General features: G+C 40.3%; 1 protein-coding gene across 2 annotated transcripts in view; it reads right to left on the bottom strand.

Moving 5' to 3' along the window:
* The window catches only part of btbd11b (BTB (POZ) domain containing 11b), a 71,742-nt gene continuing 50,448 nt past the window's right edge, over nucleotides 1–21,294 (bottom strand). Inside the window, exons 3-17 of one of the 2 annotated variants that reach the window (XM_042411539.1) lie at nucleotides 15,297–15,501; nucleotides 10,401–10,553; nucleotides 9,970–10,135; nucleotides 9,223–9,312; nucleotides 7,832–7,933; nucleotides 6,609–6,702; nucleotides 6,196–6,331; nucleotides 4,881–5,101; nucleotides 4,585–4,763; nucleotides 2,871–2,976; nucleotides 2,447–2,549; nucleotides 1,664–1,745; nucleotides 1,461–1,529; nucleotides 1,156–1,269; nucleotides 1–1,068 (exon numbers count right to left, since the gene is read on the bottom strand). In XM_042411539.1, coding sequence (XP_042267473.1) covers nucleotides 859–1,068; nucleotides 1,156–1,269; nucleotides 1,461–1,529; nucleotides 1,664–1,745; nucleotides 2,447–2,549; nucleotides 2,871–2,976; nucleotides 4,585–4,763; nucleotides 4,881–5,101; nucleotides 6,196–6,331; nucleotides 6,609–6,702; nucleotides 7,832–7,933; nucleotides 9,223–9,312; nucleotides 9,970–10,135; nucleotides 10,401–10,553; nucleotides 15,297–15,501 — 2,030 coding nt within the window. In that variant the 3' untranslated portion in view covers nucleotides 1–858. The remainder of the gene's footprint in view (nucleotides 1,069–1,155; nucleotides 1,270–1,460; nucleotides 1,530–1,663; nucleotides 1,746–2,446; nucleotides 2,550–2,870; nucleotides 2,977–4,584; nucleotides 4,764–4,880; nucleotides 5,102–6,195; nucleotides 6,332–6,608; nucleotides 6,703–7,831; nucleotides 7,934–9,222; nucleotides 9,313–9,969; nucleotides 10,136–10,400; nucleotides 10,554–15,296; nucleotides 15,502–21,294) is intronic. The other variant, XM_042411540.1, reaches the window with a different exon arrangement.

Here is a 21,294-nt window from a genome sequence, read left to right as displayed (position 1 = left end):
TTTATAAGATTACCTTTTTTTTACAGCGATATCCAACAGTAAGACACATGAGAAAACATCTGTGGATATATACATTAACTTACATAATCAATAGATCTGTTTTTATCAACAATATTTACACAGTAATGGAGGAAGAAAAAATCTTCTTTCCCAGCCAGTTGCCCAAAGTCAGCTGATGAATGTCCCTCTTTTGCACCAGTCACCTCACAGGTAGCCTACTTGTCAGTTGTGTTTGGCTTTAAAGAGTAATCAGCATGAATACTGCTAAGTGACTGACAGATATACAAATTAATGATTCTGTACAGGTCCAGATGTTCAAGCAAATAATCACAACATGTGGTGGCAGTTTTTCCTCACAGCTAGGTAAGGATGGCTTATCACATTACACTAAGGTTGTTTATTGTCTCAACCAGGAGCCATGTATTCAGATGCTCTGACTGCTGCAGTTGGTTGCTGCTCTTCATCTGAGCTTCCGTCGTCCCACCTCATCCGTTCAGTTCAACATGTAACACACATTTTGTACTACTGTACTTAGCTGAGAAATTCTTGCTGAACAAAGGACATTGTTACAGTCATGTATGTTATTGGCAAATTGTGGCATAATCTAGCTATTTTATGTCATGTTAACTCATAGTAGACAGATATCAACAAGGCAGACAGACAGACTTGTAACCATCTGTGCTAAGATAACAAGAAGCTTATTAGCAACTGATGAGCTTCACAGAGATTGCAACGGGACAGTCCAGTCTTATTTTTCTCTTTTACTTGAGATGATCTGTCACTCAGATATATCTCAGTAGAGTGCCATGTCTCTATCACTCTGATAAATATTCTCTGTTCATGAGTGCAGTAAGGAGTTCAGACGATGGATCCCTTGGAGGAGGACAGGTGGATGGACTGGATGCGGATGGCCAAGGTTTTCTCCAGGTCCTGCAGGATGTCACAGCCAGGGCTATCTGGAGGTGCATCGTACAACAGCTGTTTGAATGGCTCCAACTCAATCAGGATTACCATGTTCTTTAGGAAGTAGCCTTCTATATAGGATGCCAAGTCTGGAGCATCAAGAAACTGAAAAAAAAAGAAAAAAGGTTGTTTTTGCGCAATGAAAATGCTTACTTTCTAAGTATCTGTGAGAATTTCTAATTCTGTTTGTACCTTGGTGTGGTTGTAGATCTCCACACAAGTTTCTGTGTTGATGTTCTTCGAGCAGATGATCTCACAGTGTCTCTGCAGCGCCTCCAGCTGGAAGAACTTGGACGCAGACAAAAGCTGCAACAAAACCACAAGTAATGACTATTTAAGTTTAGCACTTGATGATGGACATTACAAATGGATATCCACAGTAAATTTTGAGAATATGTTTCATGTATAAAGGTTTGTTTTCAGTATGAGCTCTATATATTCAGCAGTATACAATACAACTTCGAAGGTTACTGTGAAAGCTGGAATAACGAGCTAACCTCCATAACATCAGTATTCCTAATGTGCAGAGCATCCGTTCCTCCGCAGTAGAGATACTGCATCACCAGCTGAAAGAAGAAAAAAAGACATCACACACATACACAGCTCCCAGGATAAATACAGTATGATTTTATAAAGGAAGGGATATGAATATGTGGTTTATTTTTTTTAATTCAAATGTCTCTCTTGTTAGTTACAATACCTGAAAAATGTGATACTTGACATTGCTGATTTCGATGCAGGTGTTTTCACCACAAGGCCTGTTTGCTAGAAGAGTTTTGAATCTTGAGGAGGAAAAATGAGACATAGAGAGAGAGACAGATGTAAAAAAGGAGAAATCACAGCCATGGTTTGGAAAGATGAGCCTTAATTCAGTCTTTATTTGTATTATTAACACTCAAGAATCTCTTAAGAATGTAGTATTCAGCAGATTGTAGCATGGAGCACAATAGGCCTTGAATTAATAGGTGAAAATGAGTTTTCATGAGTTGTTTGATGTTTTCTCTGAGGGCATAATGTCAACAGAGGATCAACAACGTGTTTGTTGAGTTATGTGTAATTTCCCTTCAGTCATTTGATGACGGGACTTATCTGTTATCATAAATGTAACATGACATGGGAGTGAAATGGACGTCCTGTCAAGCTCCCAGGGGCAATAAAAAATGACTTTATGGATCAGCCGGAAGGAATGTGCAGTACTGACAACGCACTTCATCAACATATCAAGATAACTTCAATTCATATTTCACTTCTGACATGTAACAAATAAGTGACAGATGAATCTACTGTAAGTCTCTGTATGTTGACCAGTGAAAGCACTTGGTTATTACTTTATAAATGAATTTATCTTTTCATATTTAATTTAACACACTGACACAAAATGTATGTGTTTTACATTTTCTCAGCCTTAATGGAAGAATCCTATCCTATCAAAAATGGTTGTATACTTGTGTATTTTGCGAACAAAACCTTAAGTAAGCATTACCTGGTGGAAGCTGTGAAGAGCAGGACTTTGTGGGCATAAAAAGGTTTCCCCTCCACCAAAAAGGTAACGTCAGACATCTCTTTATTGTTCAGAAAGTGAGGATCTAAAAGACAAATGGCCAGAAAAACTTGATATTTTTCTGATATCATAAAAACAAACAAATGGGGTGTGCAACTTACTCTCTTAATTTCAACTATTCTAATTCAGGTTATATTTATATTACAGTTCCAATGTCTGAGCACTAGATGGCGTTCTGTGCACTTCATCCAGCATTTAGAGACAGTTGGCTCACAGCAATACATCTCAGTGATTTTGTGCTGCCTCAGTGCTGTGGTTTTTTTTACATTATCATGCACTATAGATTTTTTTTTACACAAGTAACATGGTAATGTTTCTTTTCAAATAAATAAAGGTAGGGTCTCACCCAGGCGTGACGACTGCTTCCTCTTGATCTCTGCCAGTTTGGGGATGGGGTATGGGCCATAACACTGGGTGAAGATTGCAGACAGCTGCTGGCTGATCACCTCATTCTGAGGAAACACAGAAAGAGTAACACAACTTCAGAGGGTGAGGAAAGCTGTTTTGGCAGACTGTGCTCAGCCAACATCCAGGAAGGAGTCCATGTTATACAAACCCACACGCACACAAACATCCCCAACACAATCATCAGCACAGTGAGAGACGTTTAACTTCTGCAACCTTGTGTCAGACTCAGCATTTATTTTATTCAAGAAAATATTCCAATATGCCACAATGTCATGGCTTTCTCACACCTATCAAAGGGGATTAGATGAATATCAGACTCATTTAGCACATCCTCAGCTCCTCAGAGATTACTGTAACGGGGAACACCGTGACAGGCTGAACTAGAAGTGAGAAGGAGAAAGACCGGAGAGCAAGATCTTCTTATCCTTATTCCTAACTTTGCATGTGTGTGTGTGTGTGTGTGTGTGTGTGTGTGTGTGTGTATGTATGGTGCTAAAGCTGAGAGAGAAATGGGGGCACAGTGTCATTCAGCTGCAGCAGTGGTGCGCAACTCTACAAGCCCCATGTGTGCAGTCAGGTTTCTTGCTCTTACTGAAGCGTGACGCCAACAAACAGCTATTAACAACCACATATTCCACCAGGGACAACTATGCATTTCACTGGATTCAGCCAAGCACAATGTGTGATAGATAGATAGATAGATAGATAGATAGATAGATAGATAGATAGATAGATAGATAGATAGATAGATAGATAGATAGACAGTGAAATGAAATTGAGTTTTGTAGTGGGCTGAGGAAGCCGACTGTCTGGCTAAGGAAAGATGAACGGCCTCTACCTTGATTTCTCTGGTTCTCATGGTGGGGCAAACAGTGCCAGCGGTCCCTGAGGCCCTCATAGAGATGAGGGTCACTGGCCCTGCCATACATCAGCCAAGACAGAGACAAGGACTGACACTGCAGCAATCCACTGAGGGCTAGGATGGCCTGAGTGTGTGAGTGTGGGTGTAAGATAAATACTGTCGATATGAGATTGCACACACATATGTGTCTCTGCAGGTCTGCTTGTGTGTATTATGTGTATTATGTGAATGTGTGAGTGTCTGCAGTGTTTTTGTTTTTCTTCCATCTCAGCAAGGACAATAAAACTCATCATGCTGACAGGATAGTATTAAGTCAAGGCAAAGGAGACAAAACAAACAGAGGTGCCAGACAGGACAATGATGTGCTGTTTTAGATCTAATATAGCTTATCAAGGGGATCATGAGCTTAAGTAATGAGACAGGGCCCTGATCTAATAAGCAGCAGCAGAGAGGAGCGAGGGGGCATATCATAAATTATTATCATTTTAGGTAATTGATATTGAGTAGGCCTCTGGGGTTCTGTCAGCCTCTGTGAAGCTGACGACCTGACTACCTAATGACAATCATACAAGAAGAGAGGCAGATGCAGCCGTGGCTTGGTAAACAGAAAAGGTATTTGTAAAAGTATAGGACAGTGAAACATGAGAAATATTGACAAAAAAATGTCAAAGATAGGGATCAAAATGTAGCTTTGGAAAAAGTTCTAATAATTTTTCAATAATTATCTGAACTCTAAATAATTGAAAACCAAAATGATTTGACAGGTGAAACAGACAGTGTTGTATTGTACCTTGCTGGCTCTGAGGATCTGGAACATAAGAGGAAGGCCATGTGTGATGAGCTCCTCGGTGTACTCTTCTTCCTCAATGCAGCTGAACTCTTTCAGAAGACCCTGGATCAGAGGCCGGCGGTGCTGATGGAAACATGTGCGCAGAGACTCCAGCCAATTGTGCAAGGTCCATGGAACCCCTTGAAAATAGTTATAGAGGTAAACACACATGAAACGTCAAATACACAAACATACTAAACACACACACAATGTGATACTGTAGGAGTTACATGGCCATGTGTTCAGAGTCAACTAACCGAGGCTCCGTATGTCTATGGTGATGTCTACATGCCCGTGTTCTGCACTGTGGTACATGGCTTCTTTTAGGGCTTTAAGTTTGGCCTTCCCAGTCCGGATCAGGTCCATGTCAGACAAACTTCTCCCCTCCAGCTCTGAACCTTCTGCCAGAATCTCCTCCAGGGATAAAACATCCCCTTTCCCTTTTTCCGTATGAGACAACAACTTACGAAATACATTTCTAGAAGAAAAAAAAACAAAAACAAACAAAAAAAAGGAATTGCATTTGATAGGTCAGTACAGATTCGTGGACTCTATTTAATTGCTTTTTATTGCATATGTCACAACAAGTGGCAATATAATAGGAAACAGTTGCATGTGTATAATTAATAAACATATCTGAGTATTTTGAAAGTGATATGTTAATCACTAAGTTATTCTCATTACTGTGATAGGCCACAGACAACCCGAAATTAACTGTCTCACAGCTTTGATAGTTATTGCAGCATAAAGCTTTTTTTTAAATTAACAAATATAGTTTGATAAAGTAATGTTATATAAACATATCAGGAAACAAAAAAGTCCTTTAGGGGAAAACTGAAACTGCCCATTTCATGCAAATAGGCAGGTATCTAAAATAAAAAACTCATGTGTCGAATGGATAATCTACTATACTTATTGTTAAATATATGAAAGTGGTGACAAAACATGGGCTATTATTAATACAAGTCACAAGTTAAAATTCAAACTTGCTTATAAATAAGAGGAGCCTGAATGATGTGTGTTTTTTACTCTATGGATCAATGGAGTTAGACACACTGATACTGCACCAGGTTTGGTGGAAACTGTGCAATAAACAAAAAATCTTAGGGAATAACTGTTTTGCATACAGTATTATAGATTATAAAGATTAAAACGGTTAAATGATGGACTTGCGATCTTACATCACACAAAGGTTACAAATTATGCAAATTATGGAATTCAAAAAGGGGTAAAAGTTTCATTTTAGTTTTAGGGACTTAATGTGGCACAGAGAGACCATATTGAATTTTCATTTGGTATTTATTCTCAAACATTTCAGATGAGTGTGCAGAGTTTTTCAGACCGCACAGTGCCGAGAACAACAACAGCAAAAACACAAAGAAAACAACAGGACTTTAGTCACGCAATGTTAAACATCTAATGAGGCAAACCAATTTCAACAGCTGAGGTGTCAGTTTCATGGATGTGCTCTGTTGAGTTTTTGTTTGTGCATAAACAAGATTATATGCTGAATACACAGAATGAACTGACTCAGTTTGTGTGTGTGTTTATTCAGTGTGTAGTGATGCTTACCTGTGTCCATGAGCTGCTGCCAGGCTGTAGGAGTTCATGTCTCCCTGCGGCGCGGTGGAGATGCCATTGCGGTACATGGTTCCCACCATGGGGTCCGCCCCCCGCTCCAGCAGCAAACTCACTAGCTCAAAGTTACCTGCATGACAAATGATTGGCAGAGTTTATACACACATAACAAGATTAAACAAGAATGAGAGACAGAGAAAGATGAGAGTGAGGAAAAGGTTTGATCATTTGTTCTGCATGCATGCCTCTATTTGTCTTTATTTTTCCAGCCCCCAGGAAAAATATGCCTCTAAAGTCATAACTCAGCCAATGATCACGCTGACAGCCAGGTGTGGTTATCAGCTGGTTATAGATGCCCAGCTGGTGCTCTCAGCACGGTACAGTACAGTTGGACAAGAGCTCTATACCTGCAGCGGCAGCCAGCTGCAGTGGGGTCTCTGTGTAGTTCTCCATCCCGTCCTGCAGGGACCCCTCCACGTTGGCTTTGGCATCCAGCAGCAGCTGCAGAGGTCGGATGGGGACACAGAGGAGCATGATGGAAGAGAAAGAGGCAGACAAAGAGAGGAGAAGATCAGAAGACCAATAACACTTGCATATTTGTCTGTTAAATATAAAGCTACAGCAGCAATTAGCTTAGCAGAGCATAAAGACTTGAGGCAAGGCTGAAACTGCTAGCTTGGCTCTGTCCAAAGGTAACAAAATTTGCCCACCAACAACTCTAAAGCTCAATGATTGATACAAAGCAGTAAGCAAGTACAGCAAGTTTCTGTTTTATTTCTTGGTTGGGTGCAGTAATTTCTTGGGGTCACTACACCCGGCCAAGAAATAGTCCCCCCCCACACACACACACGCACACACACCCCATATAAACCTTGCTGGTTTTACACTTTTGATACACCATGTTATTTAATGATCTTTTGAGGTCAGGTAGATTTTCTTACCTTTGGATGGCAGCAGGCTAGCTGTTTCCCCCTGAATCCAGTCTTTATGCTAAGCTAAGCTAACCATCTCCCTTTATGCTTTGTTATTTTAACTGTCGTGTTATTTTATGAGTCTTCTTTTAAGCACATAACACTGTGCATTACACATTACATGATCTAAAAAGCTCCTGCATCTCTTTATATCATCTTACACATTAATAAGTTGAAAAATGACTTGCAGTTAAAAGTAACAGCTTGGGAAGTGTGAAATGACATAATTACATATTCAATGGCAATACACTTTATGATTTTACTCTGAGCTGAATATTTTTAACTGCGTTCTTTCTTGTTTCTGATGTCATCAGAGGTCAAATTGCGTAAACATTTTCCATTAGAATTTAATGATTCAAAATCCAATGGACAGATCATTTAGAGGGCAAATTGAATTAGTTAGATGTGTTCGATAACAATTAGATCACTGTCTTTGTACTTTGCACTCGCTAAATGCAGTCTGATCTATTTGCTCAAAAAGGCTAATTGACAGGAGGAAGCCATGTTAATCACAGTTGTTCAGACATAAAGATTGACTGGGTGAATTCCCTGTCTTTACCGAGAAACATTGATGACAAAAATGACAATGATGACCAACCATGAGCTGAAGCACAACGAGAGGTCATGAGAGAATCACAGGTGAGAAAGGATGTCACTACCTGCACCACGGGCACATGTCCGTGTAACACGGCGAAAGTGAGGGGCGTCGCCTGCCGTGTTTCGGGAAAGACTGAGGGGTGCTTGTGCACTGAGTTTGGCACCTGGGGAAGGGACACAGGTAGGTTGGGTAGGTGGGAGGGGAAGGAGGGTTGGGGGGGACAAATGTGAGAGGAAGGTGAGGAAGAGAGATACGAAGCCATTAAAACTACTACGTGGCCAATAGAGCACAAGACAAGCAGCTGCAGGGAGGAGAGGGGGACAGGAAGCTCTACAGGAGAAACAAGAGTAATTAACTAGGAACCCTGGGGCTGCAGAGGACATCCTGTCACTGTGTTCACCTCCTAATGAACACGATGGATTGATCGGTCTAGTTAGGCCTCGTCCTAATGGTTTTGCTCTGATCTTTCCACCGTCCGCTGGGCTTTTTCTGATAAGGGTTCTGACCTGACTGATCTCTCTAAGGCTCATCTCTTTGGTCTAGGAAACTGCAATAAATAACTATAAGCCAAATAAAAGCATGACATGCATGAGACACAGTCACATGAACAAAGCACAAAGGCACATATTTTCCTCAGGTGGCTTTAGAAAAAAAGGGGATCTGAGGCAGAAGAGACACATGCTGATGAAATTATTCTAACTTTGTGAGAATTGAGGGAACATCAGTCATTTTGAAAGCTGCCCAGCTCATGAAAGATGCAACATTTGTCTTCAACTGTTCAAATCTAAAACCAAATTGAAAGACGCATTATAAAAATATAATGTATATAATATGCATCTGAAAGTGGGTCTCAATATTTTAGTCGACAGTGCGTTGTGCTTTGGCCAGGGGTCATGAATGCAGTGGACTGCAAATCAACTCTGACACAATGGCTGATGGGACATGTTGTTGCTGAGGTGACTAACAATGAGCAGGATCATGAGGCTTTAACTGAGTGTCCTCTCTGACGTCAGCACAGAGTCAAAGGATGCCATCTCGATTCTCTGCAGATTCTGTGAGAAGTTTGCTCTAAGTCAGGCAAAACTATCACATTTTCTTTAAAAAAAAATATTGAAATTCGAGTGAGTTTCACTGTACATATAACTACAAAGCACCTCCTTTCAATCTGCTAAGATGGCAGGACAGTCAATGCCTCATGATCCTCAGCTCTTATACATTTAGCAGCATGGCACAAGGAGAGGACTGAGAAGGGGAGATGAGGGACAACACACAGGGTTTTCTCTAATTTCTCTAATACCACACAAATAGTTCTATCAATAATTACACACATTGTTATATCCTTTTAAGACCTTTCAAGTATAAGACTGTAAATACTGAATAACTTTCTTCATTTGGCTTTGAACTACTCAATGTTGAAACCAGAATAGGGGTAGAAACTTCATCAGCACTCACCTCGCTGTTAATATCAGCTCCTGCATCCAGCAGCATCTGCACCATGGCCTCATCTCCACGGACACAAGCGTACATCAGTGGGGTCATCCCCTTCATAAGCACAGGTACAGAGAACAACCGGATCATTTAAGATTTTAAAGAGACACCAAAATAACACCAAATAGCATTATGAAACCCAACTTACAATAAAGTAGGACAAAGCAAGGCTGAACTTTTGGTCTGCTCCAAACTTTGTATACTTGACAGTTCTACTGCAGGCACCTTCAGTTTCATAATGTTCTGCTATTGATCAGAAGTTTTAAAGGATACCATATAAACCAGTATCTCTTCTGGGACATCAGCAGAGCTCTTCTGACAGAAATATGCAGTATTAGACTCTGTATTCAAAAGTTTCTGCTTAGATCAGCTGCAAATTAAATGTTGATATTCCTATGGAAAGTTGTTTGAGTTACACTTTTAATATTCCCTCAACGATTTACTGTACTGGAGGCGGTAGTCATGATATAATAGAGAGCTCCTTGGCAGAAAAGCTGCAGCAGAAAATATGTCAGAATAAACTCTCATAAGTATGACTGCCTTCCTCCTCACAAGTCTGCACAGCGCTCAAAGGTGAGGGAGCCACAGTTTACCAAGCAAACTCCACAAAATCCTCTGTTCCACAAGCTCTGTGTGTGTGTTTGTGTATCTGCGTTGGCGTGTAAATGTGCTTTCATAATCATCATTTAATGTGTTGACTGTGTCTCTAACCTGCTCACTCATGCTGTTGATACCGTCCGGACCTAGCAGGTTGACAGCCTGCTTCACCAGGTCTGTGCGTCCACAGCTGAGCATACGGAAGCCCAGGTCCTGGAGGAACTTTGCCTCAGTAGAGGCAGCATCCAGTTTTCTCGAGGCACAGAAGCAGTCATCCGTTCTGAAGGGCAAAGCACAAAATGTGATTCACAGTGCAAACTGACTGTTTTGATTGTTTGCAATATGCCATATTTTCCCTGGACACTTGACAAGCTTGATTTTTTTACACTACAGGGAAGATGAGTGTATGAGAAATATCATTCCTTCCACGAATCACTGAGGTATGTGTTTGTGCGTGAGTTCACATATGTGCCTGCAGTGTTTTCGGTGTGTAGGTGAAGTGCTTGGGTGCACACACTCTGGAGCCTAAAGGCTTACAGCCGTACCGGAGTTGGCGTGGCTCGCAGTCCACTCCGGGCAGCAGCAGTCTGGCAGTCTGCCGAACATCATCGCTGTCCACAGAGAAGCTGCGTCTGTGTTCAGTGTGGGCAACAGACACACGCACCCACTCCATCAGAGGTGGCAGCACCATAAATGGCCTGTAGGGGGAGATAGAGTCATATGGTCTCACCAGCAGAGAGACAAACACACACATACACACACACACACATACACACACACTGAACTTCAGTCATACTCAGTACTAAGTGTACCCAGGCACTTGCAAGGAAAATCCACCTAAGACAGAATTTGCATATGTTATTTTAGAAATTTTGCCCAGTAAGGTGGATGTTTGAGAACAGGATGAACACCGTCTAGAAGATGAAATCAAAGACCCAAAACTGGAATGTCACAGAGAGACACTTTAATGTGAGAAAATCTAAACTGAGCATGATCATACCATAGATTATAAAGCATAGATCATAGCAATGAAAAAAAGCAATTTAAGACATTTAATCGACTCACTATCTATTCCGCTCTATTCCAGACCCAAAGCTTGACAGAGCAATGTTATAATACTGTGCTGATGCTTTTATAGGCTCAGCCGGTAACACTGCATAAGCCACTATCTATAATATCCTATAAAATAATGTATTGCAACACATGCATAATGCATTACAAGACTTTATATATACATTCAAGTGCATTATGCTGTCGTAAACAATCATACAGCATTACATGTATCATCACAATTCTTTAAAAGGTCAAGTACTGCGGTTGCTCTGCTTGTAATCTATTTTGCATGGCATTACAAGGTCTTATGAACATCATGGTGCTCTCTGTAAACAAACATATTCTGTAGATGGAGTGTGTGGTTTTTGCATGCCAACATACAGTATTTATGACAGTTCAGTGTTTGCTTAAAGAGAAGATATATTGGTTAGTATTTTGCAGGAAACAACCATCGAATGGTTGATCCAGACACCAGTGCTTACACCAAAAAGCTTGAGAGAGCGTGGCAGACATTCAAAGTGTAACCGTACTCATGCAAAGGAAACACAACCACACATTTATGGAGAGAAAATCTCTAAGTGGGAACTACCAGAGAGCCCATGCACGTTCCTGGATATAAATACAACAACCATTGGCATGAAGGAACCACTGAACTTCCATTTCTTACTTCCTGTCTACTTCTCTCCTCCACTCATCCTGCGTCAGTGTTTACTGCTGGCACATGGAATCCATATGCATGAGGATACATATGCATGATGTTACTTTTCGACCTTCTTTATTGTTCTGACAGCATGTTATGATATAAATACACACTTTCTTCACTTTAGCAAAACAATGAGCTGTCATAAATACATTATCCAAAACACACTCCATCGCTTATGGATAGAAAGAAACATGATATCCATCACTTTAAAACGTTTCAAAATGGATAGATTGATTACAAGCCATTGTGATATTTGACATTTTAATGTCTTATTATGAGACATGTTAATAACATACAATCAAAGCTGATACCAGTTATTACAGGTATATTGTATATCATTAGACATGGTTAATATACATGCACAAAAGAAATTAATTATGGATATAGATGTGTGTGTGTGTGTGTGTGTGTGTGTGTGTGTGTGTGTGTGTGTGTATGTGTGATATATATGACAATGTCATTATTTTTTTTATAATATACTTCTTTTTCATCATTATAAAACTGTATTCAGATCATAGCATTAACAATTTGCTTGGGTTCATAAGACATAAAACTGTCTTTGATATCAATCGTTTGAATGCAGCTGAAGAAATAAGCTGATTGTGTGTTTATTATGAGCTGTCACATCTATGCTGTGTTCACTTGTCTGTTCCTCTGAGATTTACTGTTCAATACATCACTCCACAAAGGATGTCTTAATGCCTGCACTGTCCTTGACATGCGCTAGGCTCATATCTGTCAGTCATTGTTAATTAGTCACTCACCAGTGTTTCTCGGACTTGATTAGTGGATCTTTTAATAATAGTTTGAGCTGAGGAAACCTTGTTTTTACTCACTTCAAAAGAGCCTGACCTACACCCACATGACGTTACTAGTCCTGCAGACTTAATTAAAAAAGCACACAACACCTAATCAAGAGGCAAGGGACGTATAATGGCAATGCATTCCCTCACAAGTCCAATGGAAACACAAGTTCACAAGCAGTTCAAGGTCTTGCTTTTTCCATGCAAAGCTCTTTCAAGAACAGTAATAAAGTGGAGACATTCTTGTTGCAGTCTCAGGTCTTTCTCTAATTTTGGCTCTGGCAATGTGCTTAAATATAACTAAAATAACCATGCACAAATACGATTTTTGTTTCTAATGTTGATGAGAGCTAAACTAGATGTGAGTTGGACACCTGGGACACACATTAGTTGATAACTTGCTCCACTGCAGGCAATAAAGCTTGGAGCCCCAGAGGAGAGCTGCTCAGACTCAACTGTCAGCCCCGATTCCCACCTCTGCCGCAGGCTGACAGGGGTTTCCTGACTGTTTCCAAACTGTAGGAAATACTGAACAACTCAAGGTATAAATGATACAGTGGAATATGATGGATGAAAAATGTAAAAAGAAATAGCTCATAAACTCAGCAGAAACTGCAAAGATTATGAGGAGTGTTTTGTGCCTTCCTGTGCTCTGACTACGTACAGGCTGAGTTGTGGGAAAACGACGAATAGTCCAAAAACTACAGAATGAAGGCTTGAGGAAGTTAACACCATGGAAATATTGCCTAATCCTTATGTCATTCTCGCATAAGGCACCAACACAGCTCCAACACTGCCGACTGAGAACGTCCCACTACGTCATTGACGATAATTATCAATACTGACTGGGCACATGTCTGTGCATGCCCGCTTCAACAGCCCCTTCCTGCTGCTCCTGAGGTCAACCAAAGGACTCACTCTACTAGCCAATAATTTGACAATTGACTTATATAAAACTATACAGAGGGAAACATCTGGTGTGCCATTTTGGGGGTACGCACAGAGCGCCAGGAATATAATAAAAGAACAGAGCAGAGGTGTACAGTTACTGCAGAATGATCTGCGCAGTTCCCCACAGAAGGTGCATTACCAGTAGATTGTGTCTATAAAGTTATATGCAGAGGTGAAAAGGAGGACAGATTCAGGAGTGTAAATTGTAGTTAACTGAAGGGAGTTTCCCTTTGTTGCACTGTGGTCTTATATATTCCTTTTATTATTGTCCTGGTGAACATTAAAGGTGCAATATTTTATTGTTCCACATGGTACAAAATGAGGAGCAGGAGTTTGATAGTTTAATCAATACCAGACTCTTGTGTTACTTTGCCCTGCACTGCACAGTGTGGTTTTATGAAACCTCTACTGTGCAACAACATGCTGTATAATATTCTTCACTGCTGAAACATGGAGGATGGTGTTACAAGTTAAATTCTGAATACTGCAACTGACAACTCCTCATTATTACTACATAGTGTATTCTCTTCTACATGTTTCTGTTGCCTGTGGCCCTGTTCACACCTGGCATTAACATGCGTCTTGGGTGATCTGATCACAAGTGGACAGCTCTAAGTGCATCAGTTCACACTTGGCATTAGAATGCGTCTCCACATACGTCTCTAATGACCGCTTGTGATCAGATATCACTTCCTCGCAATCATTTCCGTTTGCAAAGACTTAATGAGAGAGAGGAGAGAATCAGCAGCCATGCGTTTCTCTGTTAGCAGTGGCTAAGATTGTCACTAAAATGAGAGTAGTTGGTCCACCTTAAAAGTCAATCCACCTTAAGTGAGCCTGGTCAGGTGAGGCTAACTCCTTATCGCTAACTTAAGCACTAATCCCCTTCACTTTAATCAGCAGGTGGCAAGCAAGACACGGGAACTTGACTTGGGCACTGTTACATTCACCGCTATACTGCTAACTTAATACTCTCTGCTACGATCGCCAGCCCCCTTGTTGTTTAGCACTTTAATATAAAGCCATTGGTGTGTGAAAGAGTTCGTACTTCCGCTTATTAGGTGGACGTCAGTTGAGTAGGCGGCCCTTCAATGTGGCAAAGGACACATTCACATACACACTACTAAAAGAATGTGGTCATATGCAGTCCAGACCACCTCTGAATGTTATCTGTGCGACCGGATCTTAATGCGTCCTCACTGTGTTTTGGGTTCACACCTGTACTTGTCGTGTCCTGTCCACTTGTGAGCCTGTGTTTCTGTGGTAATGTGACTTGTGTGTCTTCTAGATTCCTGGTGGAGGCTGGTCAAGGTCATCAATTACAAGTAAGGCTAAAGATTGTGGCATGTTCTTAGAGATCTCAAAATTAAATTGAACCATAGACAGAGATAATATATCAGAGCCAAAAGGGAGGATGTGGTATTGATACTACCACTTGGATGGAGCAACAGTGTCAGAAATTTTCAAAATCTATACATTTAAAGGATAAAACTGACATTATTCTATAAAATTCTTATTGTTAACAAATCATGTTGTATGAAGACACCAAAACCAACCAAGTAAACAGTGCATTTTTGGGGGACTATTTTCAGCAGTGGATTATATATTTGGTATTGTGATTTGGGAAGCAAGATAGTGTATGTGGGATAGAGTAACAAAACAAACAAACAAACAAACAAACAAAAAACCAGAAGAATAAAATACATCAGATTACCATCTATTGTTAGAATCAATTCATTGTTGGTTTTGCTCTTTTCATGGGATTTGTGGACTGTAACAAAAATACAGATATTGCTGGTTTTATCCTTTACATACAGCTTTGTCAAGAGATTTAGGATAGCTCAACAGGTTTGTCTTTCTTTCTGTAGGTTCAGTGTTGAGGAACACTCCTATGCCCCTCTCTACCATCCATAAATGTGTTTGCTTCTCACCTCTCTGTTTGTAAGGTAACTTTGGAGGGCTCAACATTGGGGTTCTCCCACTCCATCTGAGGGCAGTGCATGAAGTAACACAGCGTGTAGATCGCCTCAGGCGCCCAGTGAATCACACTGCTCTTCTGGTGGATTGGCGTTCCATTGTTGTGGTTCTTCATGTACAGCGGTTGTAGGTGGTGCATGGCTCGGGACACCAGGTCACCTACACGCACACAGACACACACACAGACCATACAGGGAATCACAAAAAGGAGCACGAGCAGTGAGAAAAGGTTTCATGTGTAGGCACATTCAGAGACAAGAGAGAAAAGACAGGAATATTTTGAGCACACGGCCTTTAAAAAGACACCGGAGAATCATCCTTATTCCTTCCAGCCCCCTTAGAGCTCACTCTGTCAGGGGAAATCGAGAGTTTCCATGCACCACAGTCAGGAAAAAAGACATGGCTCATCCCAGTCCTTTATGTACAGCTCACAGAGGGGAGAGCAGGAGTATAAGCATTCTCAGGACTGCACTGTGTGAAGAATGCATATTTATGGATAAACATTAGCTACTCCAAGCTATTCCCTTTGCATAATTTGTCAGTACTTTAAGGTCATCCAGTTGGGCTTGAAAATTAAAGCTTGAGAGGACTCTACTAATAAAAATTTGAATATTCTCTAGGCAGGTTTAAAAGAAGGTAAACAGTTCTTGGAAAAGCATGGTCTGCCTTTTTTATATACATAAGGGACAAGTCAGATAATCTTTAAGTACAGCAAAGTCAGTTCATCAAAAAGATAAAGATGAGATTTTTTAAAAATTTCTACAGTAAATCAGAAGTTTCTTTCTTGCAAGCGACATAGTCAAGACTACTTGACGAAAACCTTACGACTGTGGCACCTTAGTTACTGAGTGGCAGAGTATGCTTACTTGAAAAACAGCCCTCTATTATTACACCAAGGACTCAAATCCCATTTCACTGAATGCTGTCAGATTTCTGTCGCTTGTCCTTCCTGTCTAGACCCACTGCACTATGAGAAAATATAATGAAATTCTGAAGCAGAGTTGATCTAAAAAAAAAAAAAAAAAAAAAGGCTGTGTGATATTGTTCTGGTCAATCTGATGCCATTCAAGGCAAAAAAAAAAAAAGTAATAGAACATGATGGCGCTTGGTTCCCTGGTCTGAATGAACTATGCTGTATGTGTGACTAGACAATACAGAGCAAGAACAAACAGTCATTCCCACGGACAAAGGGCTTGTTTAGCATCAAAATTGTGCTATTTAGCGCTTGCCAAGATTCCATTTAGCCTCAACAATGAGAGAGGAGAGTATGAAAAGGACGTCTGAATGAGGGAATAGCATTCATGCAGTGAAACAGTCAATCTCTCAGCTGTCCTTTGGGAGAAGTGGTGCTGTGCTGATAGAGAAATGCTCTGGACATTACCTTACGATGCAATGTGCAGGAAATATGATGCTGGGAATGACCAGCTCTTTTGCAAACTTTAAGTTAAGCCCTTGCAATTTCTCTCTGTCGCTATCTGCTCCCTCTCCCTCGTCTTTCTCTTAATTGTACCAACGGGAGTACAGATAAGCTTGTAACAGTGCCCTCTTAAGCTTGGTAAGTGGAGCTGAGGTGGTCAGCGACAGCGAGTTCTCATGTCTTAGTAATGCTGGCCTGTGACATTTCTCCTGCTGGCAGACGAGGCAGGCAGGCCGTCGCCGGGCTGAGGAGGAAGATTATTTCTAAGCCTGTGGAGCAACACTGAAAGAGTGCAACAGCAGTGAAGTACCAGCAGTTTAACACATAAAGTGAGATTATTGCTGCTACTTCAGCAGGTGTACACAAAAATAACTGCTGAAAAAGGGTTGACTCGTTGTTTCCAGTAACCAAATATCAGCACAGAGTCATGAGAAGTCCTCGTTTTGGCCAAGAAAAGAGGAAGGACGGGCAGAGGTACAGCACTTTAATAAGCTAAAACGTCAATAGCCTTGTCATTATAAAATTCAAGCCTTTAATCAATTCCTCATCCTGGGTAATTAATTCTTTATGCTAACAAGAAGAGGAGAGGTGGAGACCTCGTGCAGCAGTTCCTGCTCCTCAGGTGTCTCAGTGATTACCTTTTAGCAGTGGGGGAATGCTCTTTTTGTTTTCAAAGCTTTGAAATCCCCTTAGAAAATTAAAAATCACAAATATATGCCAGTTTCCCAGAATATAATGGCACTGCTTTGATTTACGAGGGATTTTATGAGAGTTGGCACCTTTAAGGTCAGTAACCGGTGATGCAGCACCCACAGAACTGCTCATTATTTCAAAGAGTATGAAGCCTTGTTTAGCCATGTTTAGTGGTGAAAGAGAAAGCATACTCTTTAGAAATGTTGAAATTAACTCATTTCTGATGGAGCAATTACATTCAGGCCTTTATAGGTAAATAAGTGCACAATAACCAGCTTTTCTTTGAGTATAGATGAATGGCTCCTATAGCTGCACTGTGCAGCTGCTGCCATCATCACAGTTTCTGCCTTTCAATCACATTATTTGTTGCTATGCGGCTGTGATTATGTTTAATGGTCGCCTGTGGCCATCCTGACTGAACAAGATGCTAAGCTATTCTTCCTGCTAATAGTTTGGCCCGTTTGAAAACAGCCGGAGCTTTTAGCCACCAACTACCACGCATATCAGATAACATAGAGGGCACAAACACTATCTTTCTGGAGCTCTTCCATCTAAATCTAGTGTGAAAAGACTCACCGAGAGAGAGAGAGAAATAAAAAAAGACAGGAAAAAGGTAACAGCTCAAAAAAATCTACTAAACTCATGTTATCATCAGTTATAAAACATCACTGAGGAAACAAAATGATCCCATTACTGATTGCATAATGCATATTTGTCACATGTAACCCTTGTAACTTAATCTTTTATACTGTAGACATCAGACTCCATTTACCTTTAAGCTTTGATGAAATCATCCCTCCTTTGAGCTTACTAAATTGACAGCGCAGAACACTAAGTTGGCACTTTCTACCAGTAGGCACTAACATTGTTAAATTGTTCAATTTCCTACGAGATTCTGCTGCTTTTATCAGATACATAGTCATTTTGCGTTATTAAAAGTAAGCACTGCCTTCAGTGGAGATATATTAAAAAACTCTTACCGCTCTTACTGCTGCTATGACAAAATGATCTTTGAGAGGTATTACTGAGGCCATTGGGAGCCTCTTCTCAGCAACAGCGTCTTCTGTTAACACTGTGAAACACTTAGATAAAAGCAGCACATTACATGAGGCCTCAACACATGAAGCATCAATTGGGACAAAAGGAGAAAGAAAACCGGCACCAGATCATATTCCTTGCTGTAGCAAAATGTGTTTTAAAATTTTAAATTGATATATGCCTCATGTCCAGTAGTGAATAATGATATTGCTGAGCGTTTTTTAATCAGCATTAATAACTAATAGTGTATGGCAAGGTATCCAGTGGAGAAAGTAGATCCCTGAACATGAATTATTAATACAGGCATTATTATTTTAGTGCTTAATATAGTTGCAGGTAATAAAATTTGTGAACAAGTTAAAAGGCCAAAATTAACTTGACAAAGAATTCAAGTCTATAATTACAGTTGTGCCAGAAGTGCCTATTAGTCTTCAAACTCATAGACCAAATACAGAAGCATAACAGAGTAAAACCAGAGGAAATCTGAGACACATGGAAGCTTGATTACTTAAACACTGAATGTCTCGGTGTGCCTATAAATGTATTACATTGTTTGTATCAAAATTGTATCATAAATCAAACATTTCCTAAATAGTAGACAACTGATATTACTCTGTGTCTGTCATCCAAACAGCATCACTCTATCCCACCAATTCTGTTTGCACAGTTGCCACACTGAATAGTACACAATACCAAACCAGTGCAGATAGCGGGATATGACCATGAACTATGATATGACCAACAGCAGTGACAGTGGGTCAGGAAAGTTAGGTTGGGAAAGAGCATAAGTCACCTTTGAGTCACTTAAGAAAATCTACCCAGCCTCAGTAGGTATTTGCTTGATTGAGGGATGCTGTCAATGGAAATACATAAAAATGGAGATTTGATCGACCTATTTTTTACTTCTGTCTTTTTTCTATCTTGGTTTAATCCTCCACAAAAACCTTTTGGGAAAGGAAATAAGACAATTTCCCAAATGCTGAACTATTCTTTTAAACTGGCATGTTTTGGCTAACCTCTGACAGACTGTCTGAATCTGAAAATATTGGGAGATTTGAGATTTGACAACCTCAGAACTTATTGGATCAGAGCTTCAAACTGTTTTATGGGAGAAAGAGAAGTGTAAAATTCATTCTTCTGGAATGAAAAAACAGCCCCACAAAATTTAATGTTGCAGTTTGGTTCTACCCAAGATATTTTGCAGATTAAAGTTCAGCATTTTGGGAAATACGATAATTCACTTTCCTATTAAGAGTTATTTGAGAAGACTGATAATAATACTCTTATGTTTGTACTGTCAGTATAAAGCTGGAGCCCACAGCTGGCTAATTTAGTTTAGCATAAAGACTGAAAGCAGGGGGAAACAGCTTAGCAGCCAAGAGGTAATGTGACACATAGCAAAAAATAAATAAATAAACTGACAATTTACATTTCAGTGGTAGTACAAATTAAACAAACATAATGTAATGTGTTAATTAGTGAGCTTTAGAGGCGCTGTTAGGTTACGGTGACCAGACATCCCGGAATTGTCCCAGTTTGTCCTGGATTGTCCCAGTTTCAAGCTGGGTGTCGTGAGTCTCGAAAAATATGTGTAAAACACTAAAGTGTCCCGGTTTTCACCACAATTAAAATATTAATTATAATATTATACTTGTTTTCTGCACTTACATTGACATTTATCATGTTCTGTCAAACTCATTATTAACTAACCCAATATAAAAACATGAACAATGCACCATGTGTCTGAATTCAACACTGATTTGTCTGTATGTGTATCAATCAATCAGTGTGTCGTTGTCGAGAATGTTGCTAGCCTATGACGCTTGCGGCTCTTTCTGACAGAACCTGTCAGTATGCTAAAAGTTAGCTGTCATGCCGAAGAGAGCGTCTGTCTTTTCTAAAGAGCTCCAGGAGTCTTACTCCTTCCTTCATAAAGTACCCCGCAATGAAAATGCTGCGTTCTGCACACAGTGCAAGAGTACATTTACATTTGTGCACGGTGGAAATGCCGATATAAAAGATCATATTACACCAGCCAAACATAAGCGCTGGTTTCCGTGAGAACTAAGAGCTCCAGAAAACTCCAGAAACTCTGACTAAGAAGAAAGACTGCAGAGTCTAAAGTACCCGGCAATCTTCTTAAAGGTAACTTTCTTTAAAGACTCTTTCTTGGGTTTTGTTATTAACGAGTTGCAATTGTGATTTAATGTTATGACGTTTTAATCTTCGTAAACTTGTGGCAGCTTGTGGCATAGCTTTGTGAAGATGTTAGTTAAAGTTATTTTTATGTTATAGTCTATAAAGTTATTTATAGGCCACATAGAGATTTGTACCTTGTTTTGTTTAAAAAGAAAAAAAAAAAGCTGGCAGGGAATGCGTCACAGTCAGCCATTTAGCCGGCAGCCTGCGCTTGTGCACACTGACAAAAACCTTGGTGGATTTTGGGAGACAAAACATAATTTTTTGTCTGCTGAGGTGCTGTCTATGATGTTGAAAGGTGTGCTCAGTAGGTGTGCTAAGCGCTGAAATAACTGCCCCTCATCTTCATCTTGATGAAAATGCCTATGGCGCGGGCATAAGTGTATACATGTGCATGTGCATGAACGTGCGGTACACTTATGGGTCCCGGTTTGGGGGTTTGAAAATATGGTCTCCCTATGTTAGGTGGACCTTTGGACTGAACCAGGCTAGCTGTTTCTCCCTGCTTCCAGTCTTTATGCTAAGGTAAGCTAACCATCTCCTGGCTGTAGCTTCATATTTAATGGACAGACATGAGAGTGGTATCCATCCTTTCATCTAACTCT

This window comes from Thunnus maccoyii, chromosome 5 (genome assembly GCF_910596095.1).
Source record: "Thunnus maccoyii chromosome 5, fThuMac1.1, whole genome shotgun sequence".
Taxonomy (NCBI): domain Eukaryota; kingdom Metazoa; phylum Chordata; class Actinopteri; order Scombriformes; family Scombridae; genus Thunnus; species Thunnus maccoyii.
Note: the sequence above shows the minus strand (reverse complement) of the source record. Positions and strands in the feature narration are given on the sequence as shown.